Consider the following 20,565-nt stretch of genomic DNA (forward strand, 5'->3'; position numbering starts at 1 on the left):
TGATCGAAAATATCGGTATGGAATTTTTTCATACCGATACCGAAAATTCGGTATACCGCACATTCGACATACCGAATTTTCGGTATGAAAAAAATTCATACCAGTACCGTACCGACACCGAAAATTTTGTCGGTATACCGCAAAAACTGTCGGTATACCGAAAATATTTTTGGTGTACCGAACTTAAATTTTGAAAAAATAATAAAAAAAAATTATTTTCGGTATTTCGGTATATACCGAAATACCGAAAAAAAAATATTCCGTACCGATACCGATACCGAAAATTTCGATATGCCGATTTTTTCGGTAAGTTCGTATTTTTTTCGGTACGGTATTTCGGTATTTTTTTCCACCCCTATGTAAGCGTTACTTTTTCAGTGATCACGTAAATGTGCACAATAGATGTGCACGGTAAATGTGCAACATATAAAAAACATACTCTCTCTATATACATACACTCTCACACACACATACACATATATGTTTGATGAAGCATATCAAACTTATACATCTATTAGGCGAACATCGCCTCAGTGGATGAAAATTTTTACTATAAATGTAGAAGAGTGGGTCTAATGTGATGGGTCAACCATACTCATATTCACAATAAAAAGTAATACTCTTAGCATAAAAAATAATACTTTTTCACTGAATGACACAAATAAGATATTCGTCTCACAAATACGACACGTGAGACCGTCTGACACAAGTTTTTGCCAACGTAAAAACATTATATTCCAAAAAGGAAAGTACGAGTAGGATAATTACGTATTCAAATCATATATAAATCGAGAGATGTGTGTAAGATAAATCTTAAAATAATGAAGAACAAGTTTGGCCAATATGTGCCAAATGTGCGTATTTGATTAAAATAACTATTGTTCCGACAAGAAAGCTTAGTAGATGGAGACATTGGAGAGGACCATTATATATTTTTCTTCTTTCAACTTGTGTAGTTTTTATTAATAAATTTCTCTGTTTTCTACATGCCTAATGATTAATTAAATTTGATTGCCTTTCATTTTTCCAAATAAATTCCCTCACTGGGGAGCCACTTGTAAATTTTGTATGAACAAATTTTTTTTTCGGTTTTTATAACTAAAATAAATTATATTTAAAATTTAGCAGACTTTTATACACAATATATTTATATTGGATTCACTCTTTTATCCAATCAAATTTTTGTAATTGAGTTTCAATAAGTAATGTTTTCTCGTAAAAATAAATGTATTATGAGGATGAAGTGTTTTGAAGTGAGAATAAATATATTTTAGGATGATTTAGTATATATTTGAATTTTTATAATTTTTTTTTATACAGATCTATCCAAACACAACGTAATTAACTAACTCTACATCTTCTATATGCACGCAGACAGCAGTCGATGAGATTCGAACTCAATATCGTAGTTTAGTGACATTTTATAATTAAGGTTGCTAACTACGTCCAAATTCATTGTCTCAATTTTTTGTTCATAAAATTCATCTCATATTTGCGGAATAAAATGATGTTGATTGGATGTAGACATTAGAGATAACGAATTGACGAGACTTGGAAAATCGATCACGATAATCTGTTTTTTTCCAATCATTCTCTTGCATTATCGTTGTTAACAAATCTTTGCGGTTTTCATTGTCGTCTTTAATTCCATTTCCAAAAATTTATTTGTTATTTCCTAAAAAGAGAAGGTCTAAATATGGAACTAAACCTACTACGTACAATATCTTTTTTGACAAAAACTTACGTGAGACGGAACTCACGGGTAGTATGTTGTGAGACGAATATCTTATTTGAGTCATCCACAAAAAAATATTATTTTTTATGCTAAGAGTATTACTTTTTATTGTGAATATCGGTAGGGTTGATCTATTTCACAGTTAAAGATTCGTGAGACTGTCTCACAAGAGGTCTATTTTATTTTACTTTACCTCACTTTTCTATCACAATCACCAATAATTCATCCCAAAAACATTTTCTAATTAAAAGTCATTTTCATTTTATTTTTAAATGGAAAATTTCAATTTCTATATTTTCAATTTCATCTGAATTGTTTCATCTACTGTCCACTGATAACCTTTGGATTCCCACGCATATACTCCATCGGTGACAGCCACAAAACATCATGTTGCGAATAAGTCCCCCGACTTCACGCTTATATACAATCCGGCACAAGATTTCGATGTATTTGCAAAACGACCACCCCCTAGAAAATATAGGGTTTTCAGTTTGCATGGGAGCCATTCGGAGAGTACGGATCATTTTTTAATATATTTTTCGGAGATATTTGCAAAAATCCCACCTGTAATTCTTATCAAAACCTCAATTTTTTCGGATTATTGAATTATGACAAGCTTCCATGTTTCACTATAATAATAATTTCGAAAGTTGGAGATGTGTGCGTTTGTCTGCGGGACGACAATAATTCAATGATTGGGGGAAAAAATCGATTATTTTATATTTAATTTACCATTTTAAAATAATCCTTAAAGTAAGTTTTCCTTAGTATTTAAATTTATTAAAATGTTATGATCGAGGAGTGTAGAAATCAACATTGGTAGTCGAATATCTATCTTCTCATGTGATGTGTGTTAATATTATACGTAAACTAAAGCAAAGTTATAAGTAAGCTTCCCCTCCTAAAATGACATTGAAATATTCGAATTTCCATATCAAGATTCACCGATAAAAATGAAATTCAAAATATTATTAATGAAAAATCAAAATAAAAAATCGAAAATTCTTGCTCTCAAATTCATCGTATTTTTCACAGTATGACTAATCTTATTTTTAGTTTTTTTAGATTTGGTTTAGGATTTTTTGGTTCATGATTTGAATAGTTTAGTATTGTTTTACTCTCTTCTCCGCTACTAGACATCGTATTCGTATTGCATCACATGATGTTAGGATTTTCGTTCGACAGAGCAAATATGATCTAGATATTAGAGTTATTTTATGTGATTGAATCACTTCATATGTAGCGATGCATGCATCCATTAAATAACTATCTATAAATAATATGTAGGATGTGAATTTTTTTTAGATGACAGCTAGGTAGCTTGTTTTCTTATTAGCTATTACTTGTTAATTAGTTTAATCTCAACCCCATGTTTGATGTTCCCTCTGATATTCGAAAATGGTTTTTTTTTTTTTTTTTTGAGGAAAAATCTGGAAACAAAATGTCCAAAAAAAAGGAAGAATGTTTTCCTTGGACTGCCGTTTGACCCCTTTGTACAAGTGCTTCTGTAGCTCTTTTGTATGTGTGAGTGGGCGATCAAGAAACGGTGTGTAGCTACTGTGTGTAGCGTGGGTGTTTACGATAAAGGTCCATTTTTTTTAGTGAATCTTGAATCTTCCAAGATTCGGAATCAAGTCTTTCTCTATGCCCTGATTTGCGAAAATCTAGGAAGAAAAAAGGAGAAACTTTTTTCTTTACTTTGGAAGAATCCCGCTAGAAAAAGTCTGAACTTTGTCTTGTTTTTGGAGAAGGTGAAAAGGAAGATCTTTTTGCCGCTCTCTATTTCCCACGCACTATGTGCAACCCTTGGTTGAATGACCGGAAAATTAGGTTCTATATGTAAATGGAGTTTGCCATGAGAGGCTGAGATTAATGGTGCTTAAGTTTCCTTACTTGAGAATTAGTTCTCAGAAGTAAACAAATCGTTGACCCTTGCCTGTTGCTATTTTTGTCAATGGCCACCAATTCAACCGCAAATTGGGTTTCCCTTTTGATTGATTTTATTGAATTTCGAATTTCAAGAAATGTATCTCATTTTCTTGGAAAGGAATATACATGCAAAAGATTTTATTATATTCGGTGTTTCTTGACAGAGAATCATGCTTCATAAATTTCATAATATTTGATGAGATTTTCTGGTTGTGCTCTCATTGAACAGCTGTCTTGAATTTCCTCGTGGTTTGATTGGAATTTTGCAGTCTTGATCTTCTTATGAATTGTAATTGTCTATGAGAATATAAGGTGTTGTCTGGTTTGGATTTTAGAAGATTTGAAAGGAGAGGACAGGAAAGCCGATGATGAAGAATTCGGATTCAGAACAAAATTTCTTCATTGAGAGTGAAGAAGAGGACGAGGAGAAGGCATATAACAAAGGTGAAGATGGAGAAGATGGGAATGATTCGGATTCATCGTATTACTCGAATGATAATGACTATACCAATAGACAAAATAGCAAGCCCAATTCTTACACCACTTCTTGGCCTCAAAGTTATAGGTAACCTGATGTTCTTTTGATTTTCTTTTTGGTTTCTTGTGAAGACTACGTGAATGGATTATGTAAATACCAGACGATGCAAGCGAGGTTTCTTGAATTTTGGAGTCATTAACGAGGACATGATGTCATAGATTCATTTACCAGTCAAGTTCAAGTAGATAATTGTAAAATCTTTGTATTAGGATGAAGATATAGTACATGGATTATATCATCAATATAAGGTCAAATTATTTGTGATATTTTTTTTATGTATTCGTTTCATACTCACTAAATCCACTGAAAATACTCTGCACAGGCAATCCATCGATTTATACAGTAGTGTCCAGTCTCCAAGTCTAAATTTACTTGGGACACCATCATTGGGACATATAGGCAGCTCCTTTCTCTCTTCGACTCTCACAAGGAGACATACTCCCGAAATATTGCCATCTCTGACTAAGCCTCTTATACCTTCCGTAGAAGATGAGAAACCTCACGAAAGGCCTCCTCTACCCTCAAGAAAGCCTAGTGTGACAGTTGCCGGAAAATCCGAGGTTTCACACGACCTTCCCATTTACCGCCAATGTTCATATGGCCAAGCAGTGTTGAACGGTAGGATACCTAAACCTAACGTGACAATTTAAGACCAACCGATACTTGACTCTATAAAAACGAAATGATTTGTTTGTGACGGTTGTATGCAGGAATGAATGTGCTATGTGGAGTTGGAATCCTATCTACTCCTTATGCTGTCAAAGAAGGTGGATGGGCTGGATTGTCTATATTGTTTATCTTCGCTATTCTCTCTTACTACACAGGGATTCTTTTAAGGTACTGTTTGGACAGTGAACCAGGGCTTGAAACTTACCCCGACATTGGCCAGGCAGCCTTTGGTTCTGTCGGACGTGTGGTCATTTCTGTGAGTCTTGCTGATTCAGTGTTTCTCTCTGTCCAATCTAACGTCGTAATTGCTAATCAAATAACACAATATAGTCTATATAGATATGATTATTCAGCACATATATTCTATGACATAACTGTTTTCATTAAGGAAAAAAGGATGGGTTAATTAATTTCAGATGTTGATTTTCTTTCTTGGATGCAGATTATTTTATACGTGGAATTATATGTAAGTATTCTGGAAACTCGGTGAAATATGTGACATTCCCGTGTTTTATGCTTTAGACACACGGTTTGCATCAACGATCTTGCATGATCCAGATATTTTTTTTAAAATGTATTCTTTACAGGCCTGTTGCGTGGAGTATATTATTTTGGAGAGTGACAATTTGTCATCTTTATTTCCAAATGCACATTTGCACATTGGGATACTTGAATTAAACTCTCACCATCTTTTCGCATTGATTACCGCCTTGGCCGTTCTTCCTACCGTTTGGTTAAGGGATCTCAGTGTTCTTAGCTACATATCTGGTGAGCATCAATATTTCCTTATATTTGTCACATTTTTACCTCTTACTAGAAGAGCTTTTTGAAGATTTTGAATCTGACAATTTTGATCAAATGACCAAAAGATATACTAATTTCAATGCAAATCGAAAAGTTAAAGATTTTTATACATACTGTAGCCTAACTCCATAACCCTAACAATATTTGCTTCTTTTGTTTTTTCCTTCGATTTTGATCAGCTGGAGGAGTTATTGCATCAATCTTGGTGGTGGCTTGCTTGTTCTGGGCTGGCTTAGTAGATCAAGTTGGCTTTCAGACGAAAGGGACGGTGCTAAACCTTTCAGCTCTTCCTGTTGCTATTGGTCTCTACGGTTATTGCTACTCAGGGCATGCTGTTTTCCCCAATATTTATACATCGATGGCAAAACCCAGTCAATACCCATACGTCCTCTTAATGAGGTAAAGAGGAAAACTTCAATATTTAAAGCCTGCACTTTACTGGATAATGGATATATATTTTCTAAGTTCCATACAGTGTTGCTTGAGTGTGTGTTATAGAATATGATGTCTTCTGAATATTCGTTTCTTGAACTCTTGAGTCGGTTACCAATGCAGCTTTGGGCTATGTACTGTGCTGTATGCTGGAGTTGCTGTTTTGGGATACACAATGTTTGGAGGATCGACACAATCACAGTTCACCCTCAACATGCCTCAAGATTTAGTCGCGTCTAAAATTGCTGTGTGGACTACGGTTCGTATGCTCATGTTAGTCTTTTCTTGTAATAAATACACAAGAGACCTCATTGTAATAAACTTTTATTTATATCTGTGATTATTGCAGGTGGTCAATCCTTTCACAAAATATCCTTTCTTGATTGAATAGCTCGATTAATCCACAGTACTGCTTCATTTAATGACCCTCTATTTCAAAAATATTTTGTAGCTGCAAGAGATTTCAGGAGCATTTGATTTGATTTTAGATTCAGATGGGGTTTTACATCATTTAGTTTCGACTTTCCTGGTTCGTTTATACCTTAACTATGATCACATATGCATTAACCATGTCTCCCGTGGCAATGAGTCTCGAGGAATTGATTCCCTCAAGCCGCACAAAATCTTTTATGTATTCAATCATCATAAGAACAGCACTGGTGATATCTACTTTGATCGTGGGTCTTAGCATACCCTTCTTTGGTATGTTCTCACTTTTAATTACTATGGTATTCTTGGATTTAGAGAAAGACAATCTTGATTTCACATACTAGGCCATTTCTTGTGCCCTGTCTTTGTTACTTGCCCTCTTTGAATTTTTTTTCATATTCCTAAATGTAATACCTTCTTTCTGGTTAACCTTTAGCACATTGTTGTGTATCTTTTCTATGACGCAGGTTTGGTGATGGCGTTGATCGGTTCTTTATTCACAATGCTAGTTGTAAGTTCTGGTCTTAGTATAACAACTTAAGTCCCTGAAAGCAACTGCTCTACCGCTGTGCGAAATTGGTCCTCATTACTTTTGAACTCATGTTGCAGACCTTGATTCTCCCGTGTGCTTGCTATTTGAGCATCTTAAAGGGGAAAATAAACTTCTTTCAGGTAAAAAAATATGTCTCCTTCGTTTACACAATTATCAGAGCCAAAAACAATAATGAAATTAATGGAACACCCCGTGTAAATTTGATATGTGTTTCCTGCCAAATGAACAATTTTTAGCTCTCAGTTAACCAAACATTTTTCTTGCAATTCCTTTGTTTTACAGGGATCCATGTGTGTATTAGTCATCTGTGTAGGCATCGTATCGTCGGCATTTGGATCATACTCTGCACTCTCTAAAATAATCCAAAGCTTGAGCTAACATTTCACAGGACGCCACATGCTCGTCCAGTCGCCTAAATCCGTCCCTGATCGCAAAAAATATTGTCCTCAATAGCAGAAAAGTTCTACTTTTATTTTGCGTCTTTGCTACAATTTTCCGAATAGTGCTGGTCTTAGAGAAATTTTGGTGATGTACCTACCTTAAATAAAAACTAAGCTACCCGCCATTTTCTATTTTCATTATTAGCTTCGCTGTCGATTTAGCCGAGGTCCTTTGGTTTTACTGGGTAAAAATATGATGTTTGTGGAACTAGGAAGTATGGTAAGAGTTATTGTTAATGGATTTTGGCCTCTCGCATTTTGTAAATTACTTGTCACGTTATCGCATCATCTTCTTTTAAGACAATGATAAAAGATCAATGGACACAACCAGGCTCATGTCTTTCAGTTTCAGATATTTCCAATTTAGAGTTTATCACGTTTTTATGTCGGTATTGTTATTGGTTGGATTGGAGATAGATAACACTCAAGATTCTATACGACTTTCAGCTTCATATTCTATGTCTTGAGAACGAGTTCTTGATATTTCGGATCGCGTTATTTGACAGTTGTTAAACTGTCGCTATATGCGATGGTTATAACCGTCGCTAATAAGCCAACGTGGATCTCAATCCGTGCTTACAAAGCACGGACGTTGCTCCACGTAAGCACGGTTTGCCATATTTCTGCAAACATTTTCTTTTTACATTAATTATGGAAAAAAAAAAATTTACATTATTTTTTTAAAAAAAACCCTCAATATTTGTTAGTTCGTATATGATCGAGTTACATTTAATAACTCACATCAAAGCAAAAACTTGCTGTGTGGCTTTGGAGAGATGGGGTTGTTTTTTTTATGGTTAGATCAAACATATTGTAGAAAATTCTTATAAAATAACAATTATAGAAAATATTTTTGACTATGAAACTAAGTTTTAAAGAAAGTATTTTGTGGTTTTATTTGGCCGAATAATCTTATTTTATGATATGAATGGAAGTTAATTTTCACTCGTAATTTAAAGGATAAAATTAAAATATTATTTTTTATTATAAATATATATGGACATGGTTGACTCATCTCACGAATAAAAATTAATGAAACCGTCATACAAAATATCTACTCAATTTTTTAAACTAGCTTTGAATAATTAATCTAAATTGTAAAATCTAATTCTATGTATATTTTTTTTTTAAAAAAATACAAATTGTATCTCTTACACTCTCCGGAAGAAAATTAATTTTTTTTAAAATATTCATAAAATTTGAAAAATAAATCATTTGAAGATAAATGATTCACAAGTGTGTTGGTAATTGTTAATTTTACAATTGTATCCGATTAAGATAGATTTAATGACCCATCGTAAGCCAATCCCAACCTTATAATTTTTTTTTGAAAAAAAACATCTAAACACAATCAACTTTAATTTCACTTACACTTGCAAAACGAAAATTAGATACAAAGGAGAGATCAAATATCACTTTTGTCATTCCCCGTTATATAATTTTGTGAAGACTACCCTATCTCAAGTTTAAGGATGTAATCGAGTCGAGCCAAATTCTTGAATGTTTGAGCTTGACTCGTTTATAATCGAGCTGAGCTCGAGCTTTATTTAACAAATATATTTATGACTCTCGAGCGTATTCAAGCTTTTATCGAGTCTAAACAAGTTTAATAAATATGAATTATATGTTTAAATCTTCATTAAATTCAATAAAAGGTAAATTATATATTTAGAGAAAAATATAAAATTCTTGTTAAAATTTGTAAATTTATTATAATAAATATATTTAATTTAATTTTCTATATATTTCATATGTAACGTGCAAAATAAATAAACCAAATATAAAAACTATTACTTTTTCATCTAAGAAATGACTCGTATGAACTTACCAACGAACATGTTCATGAGCTGACATGCCGAATATTATAAAGCTTGAGATTAGTTCATTTATCTTAACGAGTCTTATTAAACGAGCTTTTATCGAATTGAGCTTCAAATAACTTACAAACTGTTTAGTTAATTTACATCTCCACCCAAATTATAATAAAGAAACCTTTTATTCACAATCAAACTTTAATTTCAGTTGCACTTGCACAACGAAATTTGAATACAAAGGGGATATCAAACATGACTTCTATCATTCCCAATTATACAATTTTTTGAGGACTACGTTAGGATAATATTCAGAAAAGTAAATACCATCTTGTTTCGCCTCCCAGTAACAATCATCTTCAGGACACCTGTTGTGATTATAGTTGAAAACTTCAAATGCACGTTGCTTCGAACCCCACCACAGATGACAGAAAAATAAAGTATCTTTGAAAGGAGCAGTGCAGAAATGAAAATGGAGGTTGTTATTTGCATATATCGTTGTATTTCCAAAATCGTCATCTTTGGATGCACAATGAGCAATGAGTGGTTCAGAATTTGGGCCGAGATTATTAACAACATAAACATGAATTTTAGATCCAATAAAACAAATGGCATTTGATTGGAAAGTGTTTACTGTTATGCATAGCAAAAGAAGTAACAAGGTCTTCATTATTGCGTCTACCACAAAAATGGTCGAAGTTGTTATTATATAGGTTATCAAAATAAACTTAGTCAAACTTTTTTTTTTTTTTGAAAACTAACAATCTCAAGTGTAATCTTATTTTTTTTTAAAAAAAAATAGTTTTACCAAGATCAATTTTCAAAATATTTCCTAAAGGAGAATAATACAATACCCTCATTGCATAATATTGTTTGAAGGTAGTTTTACCATTTTCATCCGTCGAAAGGTTCAAATTTATCGTACTCATACGATAGAATTCACACTGCGAATTCCATGTCGTTCTAGTTTTGGCAACAATAAATATAACATGGATTAAAGAAAATATATTTTGAAAAATATAGGATGTTTTTAACAAGATTTTGACATAATTTCAAAATTAAAGAGGTCAAAATGCATTTACCGTTATTACTTCAAATCTTATTTACACTAAGAAAGGTAAACATTTATATAATTTCAAAGAAATGCAAACAAAAAGAAGAAAGGTAATGTAATATGATTGCACTTGCATTCACAAGCTATAAGTCAATTTGTAATCAAATTGCATGAAAATTGCTTCATGCATTCGAAAAATACAAATTCAATTATAATTTTATTCAACAAATTTTAACATGATCGTGGTAAATATGTTACCATAATTAAAAAAATATATTCTTCCATTGACTTGTAGAAATTATTTGACTGGCAAAATTGGTATTGGATTACAAGACTAAAACTGATAGTCATATAATAATATTCAAAAGTAAGTTTTACAGTATAATGTCAATAAAAAATTAAAGAGTATATTATATTTATTTATTTATTTTTGAAATTTATAAGCAAAATTTCAGCTTCATTCTTTTTTTCAAGAAAAAGTTGCACCCCTTTTGGGGAAATATGATACTGGCCAAGCGAATACAGAAGCAAATTGATGCAGAGTTAATCTTTTATAAAAGTCGACAAAATAGAGCAACGGGCTAATAACATTGGGTATGATCAATTATGAGAAAAAAAATCATAATAATACACTTTGGTAACAAATATTTGATAATGATTATGTTAATGCATTTGAAAAATTATAGTTAAAAGATGAGGATTTTTTTTCCTTTTTTTGTAGTCAGTAACTTTTATTATAAGTAGGTTTCGAATCGAAATATAATGCGAAAATTGAGATTTTGATATTAGATGAGATATAAATATTAACAAATATTATAAATTAATTATTAAATAATATATATATACACACACTAGATAGAGTACTACGTGACCGTAACTGTGGGAAAAAAATGTAAAGAGCAGATATATTGAATAAATAATGTAAAGAGTAAATAATGCTACAAAAAAATTGTGATGAAGAAATAATGATTACATATTAGTTACATCATATTCATTCCACGATGTGACTCAAAATCAAAAACATCTCCACGGCCCGCGCCATACGATGCATTATATCCATAAATATCAAACATCCTATCATCTGGAGGGAAATGACCACTTTCTCGTCCTTTAAACATCTCCATGGTCGAACTCCGTCGAGCAGGAGACATGACGTTCGAGCTACTGTAGGTTTCTTGATTTGCAATATGATTTTGCGGTGAATTTACAGTAGGCCTTCTGTTGCCGGGATTTGTGGTGGTCAAGGAAATGGAAACGGATTGTTGTTGCTGCTGTTGGTTCTTCATTGGTGACTTCGGCCGGAGAGACTCGATTTCAGGGGTTGTTTGGATAAGGTGTGGTGCCTCTGGTGGAGGGTTTCTTCCTCCGACACCAACCCAAACTTTTCCGTCCTTGTCAGCGAAATTCCTGGTGTATGCCTGAAATGTACATCAGTCGGTAAGTCAGCAATAATAGACCAACAGCACTAGCATAAGCAGATACGGACAGAAAATTTTCAGATCTCGTGTTGTTTTTAAAAATTGAACCCTTGTCCTCCAGCTTCCTAACACACAAATTTTGCCACCTACCGCTAAGCTTATGAGGCTGTCCCAATACAAGCTAGTAAAATACACAATAGACAAAAAAGACTCGTCATGCCACAAAAATTAGAGATATCAGTTGGTTGTTGGTTCCAGTCGGGCAAATACCGTATAGAACATACATCGAACCCACAAGATCCAACCATAAGAATTGTGACAAGAGTATTTTACCAGGTGCAATAGGGACAAAATTGCCCAAGAGTATTTTACCAAGCTTCACAAAGGGCACCTGGCTGCCCCTAGAGCCTAGGCAAGCCAAATGTGCTGCTTTAATGATTGTCTTTTGTAAAAATAAAAATAAATTATATTAACATTAAAAACTTTAAAGATGATTTCACAAGATTTCTTGACAATAAATTGAAAAAACTATTTAAGTGGAATGATGGTTGTTGTTTTCGAATTTTAGGGATCGATTATTTGGAAATCATAAGAGACAAATATATCAAAATCAATTCTGTATTAACAACTACTGAACTTTGAGAAGCGAATCTTAGATCAGAAGTGCAAACAAACTCAGCCTCTTACTCTTTAGTTTCATTGAAGGCGCAAAGGGTGGTGTCAAAAATGTATTCACGTGGCTCAAAATATAGTCCAGACATACCTCGGAATGGAAATTTGACGAGGATAATCCTTTGCCGACTGTTAACCAACCAGAACGTATGTTATGGTCTTCTCCGAAAAGCTCAACCCTTCTTCGTCCAAGGGCGAAATGCTCTATGATACGGTACATATCCTCAGGCTTTGCAGTTGAACCTACAAATTCATTGCATATAAAACCAGCAATGCCACCAACAGCAACGAAGCCAAGAAATGAAAACTTTATTAAATATCCGTAAAGTAATCAAGGCATGGAGTGGGTAGCGGTAACAGTACGAGGATACTTCACATGTAAATAAGTTGCAGCAGAATTATGTTGCAATTCATTATCGTACCATTCTATTGCCCTATCAACACATGTAAATATGCCTTTGGCACTCTCAAACCATTTAATCGCTTAAATTTGTGCAAACTGAAATAATGAAAAAAGCAGCATGAAGACTTGCATTAAAACACAATTTGAACAGAAAATGGCCAAGTGATACAGCAGCGAAGGCTGCTCTGTTTTTAGAGGCACGGCAGAAGGTAATTCATTGAACACATCCAGAAATTTTACATCATAAATTACAGGGGTACCTAGACATCTAGGTATCAGAAGCGAATACACAGGACGATGATGATATATTGATCTTTAAAATTAGAGTAGCTAAAGTGCGTGCATCCATATGAGGACAGAAAACCACCGACCCACACTCGGCCTCAATCAAATCCTTCCTACTCTCCACTAGATCAGAGCATCTCAGATAATGGAACATGTGTGCGTGTGTGTTACAGAATAAAAATAGTGCTAAAAATCAAGCTATCAGTTGATTACAAGAATAACCAGTGTTCAAAATGACGGTCGAGGCGGCCGCCTAGGCGGTAGGCGGTCCTCGACCGTACCGCCTATGCCTGAGGCGGGTGTTTTAGGCGGCCCAAGCTATACGGAGTTGGGGAGGTGGGTGGAGGCGGCGAGCAGGCGGGCCGAGGCGGGGCGCAGGTGGGCTAGGCGAGCGAGGCAGTCAAGATTTTTAGGTTGTAGTCAACAATTTTAAAAACCTAGTCAACAATTTTAAAAATCTAGTCAAAGTCAACTAATTTTAAATATTAAAACCCTAATACACCTCACTTTCTTTATTTTATTTTTGGTTTTCACACTCAACTCTCAACCACCACACACAATCTGCCCGCCGTCTACTGCCGCCAACAGTCAGAATGATGAGAGGATCATGGATGTAGTAGATGGTGCATATGTAGATGATTTGGAAAATTAGTTATGTTTAGTCTACTACTTGTTCTTATGATGGATAATTGATTGAAACTTTGAAATTTAAACTTAGGTTTTTGGTAAAAATAATTATATTACTTTGTTAGCATAATAGCATTAATATGATGATGAATCTATATTAATTGCACATTATCTAGATGATATTATATTTTGTGTTTAAACATTATTTAATTGCACATTTTATATAAAAATGATTATATTGCATAATTATCTATAAAAAAATTGCTTAAAAAAACTCAACCGACTAGGCACTGTCTGGGTGACCACCCTGCCATTGCCTCCCGCCATTTACAACCTTGAGAACAAGGGAAAGAAATGTCTACCATTTTCTAGAGCCAAAAGGCGGAAGTTCTATAATTTTCTATGATATCGTTCATTCACGCAAGCACCAGTTATGAGAAAAGCTGGAAGAGGAAGGTAAAAAATAATCTCAGGCATGATTCATCATAACAATTTCATGATAAACAAACATTATACAGAACGAAAATGGTATAAGATAAAACACATCTCGCAATTGTGCAAACAACAAATCACAACTGCTGACACCTAACTCAAGAGAAAAGGAACTACAAAGAGAGAGGGTAATTTCCAGAAGAGACTACCACAAGTGAGATATTACTATTACCAGGACAGGAAGCTACGGTGGAACAAGCTTATCGAAATACAAGATCACCCTTACCATAAGGAGGCTCCTCTGCAATTATTACGTCTGTATCAATGTTGGCATGGATAATATGACCATCTGTACTGCGACGTACAGTCCCTTTTATGCCCATCAGGCAATGTTCCTTCATCACAATAACATAAAAATAAAAAAACAAAAAAAAAACGCTATTCGGGTCCTTCAGGAAATAGAAATACAATTATAGCACCTATTTATACACATAAAAGCACATACAACCCAAAATGGAGCCAAGGAAGCATCGTGATCTATATCAGAACACAACAGTTTTCACGACATAACTCATACTCAGTAAACAAAAGAAAATACACCACAGTAAGCCTCACAAGACATCGGCAACATCCATTATTAAATAGTATGCTTTCAGCCTAACCTTTGATCGTTGAACTAAAGTATGAGAATCATGACGTAAGCCAGGAGTTGCATTAGTTTTGTTAGTCTTCACCCAACATATATCTTCACATCTGCGAAATCCCCACTAAATATACAAAAGCAGATACTGAGAGTTAATCACACGAATTTTGGAATGGAGAGGAAATGGATCATTGCGACCGAAAGGAAGTAAGAGACAAAAACAAAGACAACAGATATGAGCTGACTTCACCTTTTTAAGACATTGCCGACCTTGCTCTAGCCCAACACCGGCGCCAACCCATAGGAAGATGAAAGATGGGGTGTCAGCGATTGCCTATGAACATGTTATGAAAAGGGGAATGAAAATCAAAATCTATCAAGTGACACAGAATGCGTGGAGACAGGAAATTCTTCACATGAATAAGACCAAAACAGAAGCAGCGGTCTATTTTTAACCAGTGAATTTAAATGGAGCCCTCACATACATAATACAGAGAAAAGGAAAACACCTCAATTTTTAGATTCATTATTTCTTCAAACGTCCAGTATTCCATATGTTCAGTGACGCCAGGAGCTCGATGAACATATTCCTCCCAGGGCGGGTCTACAAGAATGACATCGAACTTGGTTCCAAAGAACTCCTGAGAGAGCACCTGCTCTCGCAGGTCGCACTTGTAATACATTGGATGTGAAGCAGATTTTGCAACAATTTCATCCTTTCTCTGGATAAGATCTCGAAGCTTTGGATAGTCTTCCACAACACTAGTGAGTTCCAGCTCTCTTATAAAATTCTGAGGCCGCATGCCAGTGTCAACAAAGTTTTGAGAGTAATCATTCTGCTCCCCTCTAGAGGGAGCTCTGCCAGGTGGTCCATCAGATCTACTAGGAAGCCATCCTCCAGATGATTTATCCTGCAGCTGCCCACGAACCATTGGAGCAATGGCATTAAAATTTGGGCCAGGCATACTAGGAGGTGTTCCTTTTGCAGGCCCTAAAGAATTGAAAAGCAGAGAACTATTTTGTGGATTTCCTACATTAGGGGGAAATCGATGCACCAGCGGCCCAGAAGGAATAGGTGGAAAACCTGGTTGAACAGGTAGCATATTCATCTCAACACCCCTAGCTCCCGGCCATATAATGGGAGCAGGCTGAAACGGCGGAATGAAAACTCCAGGAGATATTGGAGGACCTGGAACAGGAGACATGTTGGGAGCCAAAGATTGAATTGGCCCATGAGGTGGAATTCCAAGATGTCCAAAAGGTGATCCCACCAGGGGTACCGGAAAACCGAACTGTTGGCTGTCTCTTCCAGTAGGCCTACCCCTTCCGGCTCTCCCAATTCTATTTCCCCTAAAACCTTGTGAAGTACTTCTATTAAAGAAACCGTTCTCTTGGTTAGCGTGTGGAGGTACAGAATCAATGCTATAACCTTGGTCAACATCGCCACGATTGGACGAAACACTATTCTGACCGCCAAATTTATCTGACTGAAATTCAGTGTCATCCCTCCATGAGTTATGATCCTGCATTGCTAGGCAACCATCCATGATTTTATCTTTAGACTCTTCACCAGATTGTACAGATCCATGATCAATATCAGATGCTAGTTTTGCATGAGATTGTTGAACAACCTCACTGTTTTGGGCAAAGGTTGAACTCGAATCATCTACTCCATGATCAAATGGTTTGGTACGGATTTCAATTACATCATAATTGTCATTTGATATTCCATACTTAGATGAGGTTTTCACGGCTTCAGTCCTGCTTCCATCTTTTCTACCACCAAAACGACCATATTCACCATCAGTCCACTCACAACCCCGCCTTGGCAATTCCCACTCTCTGCTGTTACCATAGCTGGTTTCACTATCTCCAGTTTGCTTGTCTTGCCTTCTTTTTGAAGCATCTTTAAAATTCTGGCGGTTCCTGTTTTTGTCGACCCAACTATCATCTCTTGATTTTGCTATTTCATCCCATGACCCATTTTTTACCTGTTCCTTCCTCTTAAAAGCACCACTTCTTTCATAATCTGACTCAAAATTACCTGACTCAAACTGATGCCGCCCAATCTTCTCAGGAGTCCTAGACATATTGGAGCCCTCTATATCTCTCCTAGTGGTGTCTCTCATTACCATCTTAACATCTTCACCTTTATCTAAAGACCTTTCACTATCATAAACTCTATCTCCACCAGTGTGCTTTATCTGCAATCTATACTCCTCAAATCTCTCTTCACTGGACCTTTCTTTACTCCTTTCTAAACTAACTCTTCTCTCTTCTCCATCACGAGACTCGATAACTTCATCATTAATTGCTTTCATATCTCTGATTTTCATATCAGTCGATTCAATTTCCAAATTATCACTTTCTCTTTCACCCGTGCTTCCAAGTTTACAATCAGAAGACTTTCCGCTTCTGACATCGATTCTTTCTACAAGGTTATTGGCATTAACAACAGCGTCGGATTCATCCCATCTACTCTGAGAACGCCTTCCACGTTCAACATACCCGTAACCCTTCTCTCTGTCACTATCCGTTCTCTGTGAATATTTTGAATCTTTATCTGCCACCTCACCCAAATCAAATTCATGCTCAGAGTGCTGAGTAGTTGATTTTCCTCTCTCACTTTCTTCAGCTCTTCTATATCCTTTGCTTCCAGACATATCCCTGCCCTCAAGCTTATGTTCTACTTCTCCATCTTGATACCAAGTGCTCAATCTGTGCAATGTGTTCTCTTCTGGTATTTTCTTTGTCTGCTTTGAGTGTGACTGTTTCCTGTCACATTCATCCTGATCACTATCAGCTCTGACTGAGCCACCCATTCTCTTTCGACTTTCATGTCTGTCAGATGTACTTATTCTTATTCCACTACTATCAAAGCCATCAACTCCTTCAAAACTCCCTATTTTCCTCAACTTGCCTGTCCTGTGCTTTCTCATATTTTCACCATTCCAGTCATCAGCATCCCTCGCCTTATCAATATCCACCTCCACATCATCACCAATATCTTGTTTCAAAACATTTCTCATATACCCGAATGAATCCATAACAAAGAAGATCCTAAAAAATTGATCTCTTCACTTCATTAAAAAATGCACTTAACTAATGCAAAAGCTGCATCCTCGGAATTTTCAGAAGATAAAATCAAGGAAAAGAAATTTGTGAACATACATGATAGCCAATAAGCTGAAGCATATAACAAATAGAATTTCACAGTAAGGATGTTTTATACGATATGAAAAAAAAGAACTTCAAACAACTCAGGAAAACACCCATAGACAATTGAATTCAGATTTCTGTAGCAAGTAGGGGTGGGCAGAGAGGCCCGAATGCAGGAGAACCAACCACCTCCAAAAAATGAATAAAATTATAAGTATATGTTTCGGAAAATAAAAAATTAGCCTGAAGAAACATTAAAGCCGACCCTGATACAAAATGACAAGGTCCTTGGAGCAAAACATCTCATCTTATATTAGCAAAAAAAAAAAACACGCATACTCTCCAAATTGGATTATTTGAAGTAAAGAGAACAAAGTCACTACCAACAACTTCAAAGCCCAACAGCAACCTGGACATTCCCAATTAGATTCCAGTTTAAACCAAAATCCTAGACAGTTTAAGCCAGTAAGAAATACAATAGTTTATCACGTGGAAGAAACCTTTAATCCTTTACAGATATGCCCCAAATCCATTAGAGATTAAGTGGAACTAGGTTTCACATATTGACACTAAAACATTGATTTTTTAATTAAAAAAATGAGAACTTCACGTTAGTGTCTGATTAAGGAACAAAGTTCAAACCCAATTTAACCGCAAATTCAATCAAAAAACAAAAACAAAAGCGGTTAAAAAAATCTTTGACGCCAGAATTCTCATTTTACTGACCTCGAAGAAAAGGTGAAGTTGCAGCCGCACGCGGTGATGTGGCGGCGGAGCTCGTAGGCTGTGTGTGATGGATCCGAACCCGAGATGTTTGGTGATCGGAACGGGGAAATTCATTCAACGATTACAGAACTATCAAAGATAAAATATAATACTAGTGTCCTTGTGGCTGTTTATATAGTTGAAAAATACGATGATTTTATTATTTTTAAATTAACAATAAATATATATAATATTAAATTTTAAAAGATTATTTAAGAAAGAAAAAATTTATAAATAAAGTTAAACAATAAAAATATAATTATAATTTTAAATAATATTTTATCAAATCAATTAAAAATTAGTTAATATAAAATTTTCAAAGTTAATTAATAGTTGTTTGATGATCACTTGATTTTCTCTAATCTGCGGGAAATTTTATTAAAGTGAGACAAAGTGTACTATTCGTATATTAAAAAAAAAAACCACATAAAAATTCCAATAGTTTATGTAAATGAAACAATTTTAAGTGTATGTTTGGATAATATTTTTGTAAAACTGTTTTTGAAAAATTTAAAAAAAATGTTTTCAAATTATAGTTTTTAAAGAAAATTTTAAATATATTTTTTAATATTTTAGAAATGAAAATAATATGTTCAAAAAAAAATAAAAATAAAAAAAATATTATTTTTTAAAAGTCATTTGAGGACATATTAGGTATTTTAGAATAAATAAAGAATATGAAGTGTATATAAAAAAACAGTGCAGTATAAATAATAATCTATTAAATGTTTGAATTCATCCTATCATTTCATGTAATTTATATTATAATTTTAGATTTTATATTATTTTTATATATTTAGTTCTTCAGTACATTCTAAAATAATTTAAAAAAATTATAATTTTTTTATATATAATATTATGTTTTTCAACTTTTTAGCAAAGTATGTCATCCTGATTTTTTTGTATATTGATGACGGTCCATACATCGATATTATTATTGATATTTTATTAGAATTTTAGTACAAATATTTTTTAAAATGTTCAAAAAATAATTAAAATTTTTAATAAAATTTTCCATCTAATAAATTTTTTTTAAATATTTATTTCTTATTTTAAATTTTGATATACAAGTAATATACAATTTTATAAATATTTTTCTTTTTTTTATTAGTGATAACATTACTCAAGTAATATATCGAATATAATAATAAATAATTCAATTTGATTATAAAATGATTTTCTTTATTTGAATATGATCTCAAATGTTATAAAAAAAATTATATAATAATTAAATATTTTAATTATATCAATAATTTTAAATAATTATTTAAATAACCATTCTTACTAATTTTGATATTCGACGGTCAAATGAAGTATTATTTGTCATATAAAAAGGCAGATTATTATTTATTATAATAATATTCTAAAAGGTGGGGAAAGTGATTAATAAATGAGCAAATAAAAAAAAAATCATAATCACCACATCAACTGAAAATCAATTGGAACAAGTAAAACAAACTCATATTTACAAAATTGCCCTCAACTTACCATTATTTTTCTCAATAAAAAAAAAATCATTATCTGTCTAAAAAATGCTTAAAAAATCAAATAAATGACAAGAATAAGTTAAAACAATGAGAACGAGAATGCATGATTTAGTCTATACTACACCCTGAGTATTTCTCTCTATTACAATATCTTAGATCATGTAAGTATCGCATATTTTTATGAAAATTGACGTATATATATTAGTGATCTAAAAGTTAATATTTGATCATATTATGGGGAAAAAAAATTTAGATGTAACGTAAAATAATTCAGAACATA

At 33.8% G+C, this 20,565-nt stretch overlaps 2 protein-coding genes across 10 annotated transcripts; one reads left to right on the forward strand and one right to left on the reverse strand.

Annotated features, from left to right (window-relative positions):
- Window positions 1-3,032: 3,032 nt before the first annotated feature.
- Window positions 3,033-7,667, forward strand: LOC140820798 (amino acid transporter AVT1C-like). 5 transcript variants are annotated; one of them, XM_073181167.1, is made up of 13 exons: window positions 3,033-3,051; window positions 4,000-4,229; window positions 4,525-4,820; window positions 4,913-5,127; window positions 5,314-5,337; window positions 5,459-5,639; window positions 5,855-6,074; window positions 6,231-6,366; window positions 6,457-6,476; window positions 6,664-6,809; window positions 7,004-7,047; window positions 7,146-7,208; window positions 7,372-7,667. In XM_073181167.1, the coding sequence occupies exons 2-13, from the start codon at window positions 4,030-4,032 to the stop codon at window positions 7,465-7,467; spliced, it is 1,641 nt and encodes a 546-aa protein (XP_073037268.1). In that variant the 5' UTR covers window positions 3,033-3,051; window positions 4,000-4,029; the 3' UTR covers window positions 7,468-7,667. The 5 variants fall into 5 exon arrangements, with proteins under 5 accessions (XP_073037268.1, XP_073037250.1, XP_073037242.1 ...); XM_073181149.1 differs by lacking the exon at window positions 3,033-3,051 and adding an exon at window positions 3,083-3,610; XM_073181141.1 differs by lacking the exon at window positions 3,033-3,051 and adding an exon at window positions 3,083-3,486.
- Window positions 7,668-11,287: 3,620 nt separating this feature from the next.
- LOC140820817 (N6-adenosine-methyltransferase non-catalytic subunit MTB-like) lies at window positions 11,288-18,896 on the reverse strand. 5 transcript variants are annotated; one of them, XM_073181194.1, is made up of 7 exons: window positions 18,760-18,896; window positions 15,384-17,934; window positions 15,125-15,208; window positions 14,894-14,998; window positions 14,518-14,626; window positions 12,576-12,727; window positions 11,288-11,812 (listed from the first exon to the last, which is right to left on the reverse strand). In XM_073181194.1, exons 2-7 carry the CDS (start codon window positions 17,919-17,921, stop codon window positions 11,375-11,377), a joined length of 3,426 nt encoding a protein of 1,141 aa, XP_073037295.1. In that variant the 5' UTR covers window positions 17,922-17,934; window positions 18,760-18,896; the 3' UTR covers window positions 11,288-11,374. The 5 variants fall into 5 exon arrangements, with proteins under 5 accessions (XP_073037295.1, XP_073037283.1, XP_073037287.1 ...); XM_073181182.1 differs by having other exon boundaries at window positions 15,384-17,988; XM_073181186.1 differs by having other exon boundaries at window positions 15,384-17,995.
- Window positions 18,897-20,565: the final 1,669 nt, after the last annotated feature.

This window comes from Primulina eburnea, chromosome 2 (assembly GCF_022965805.1).
Source record: "Primulina eburnea isolate SZY01 chromosome 2, ASM2296580v1, whole genome shotgun sequence".
Taxonomy (NCBI): domain Eukaryota; kingdom Viridiplantae; phylum Streptophyta; class Magnoliopsida; order Lamiales; family Gesneriaceae; genus Primulina; species Primulina eburnea.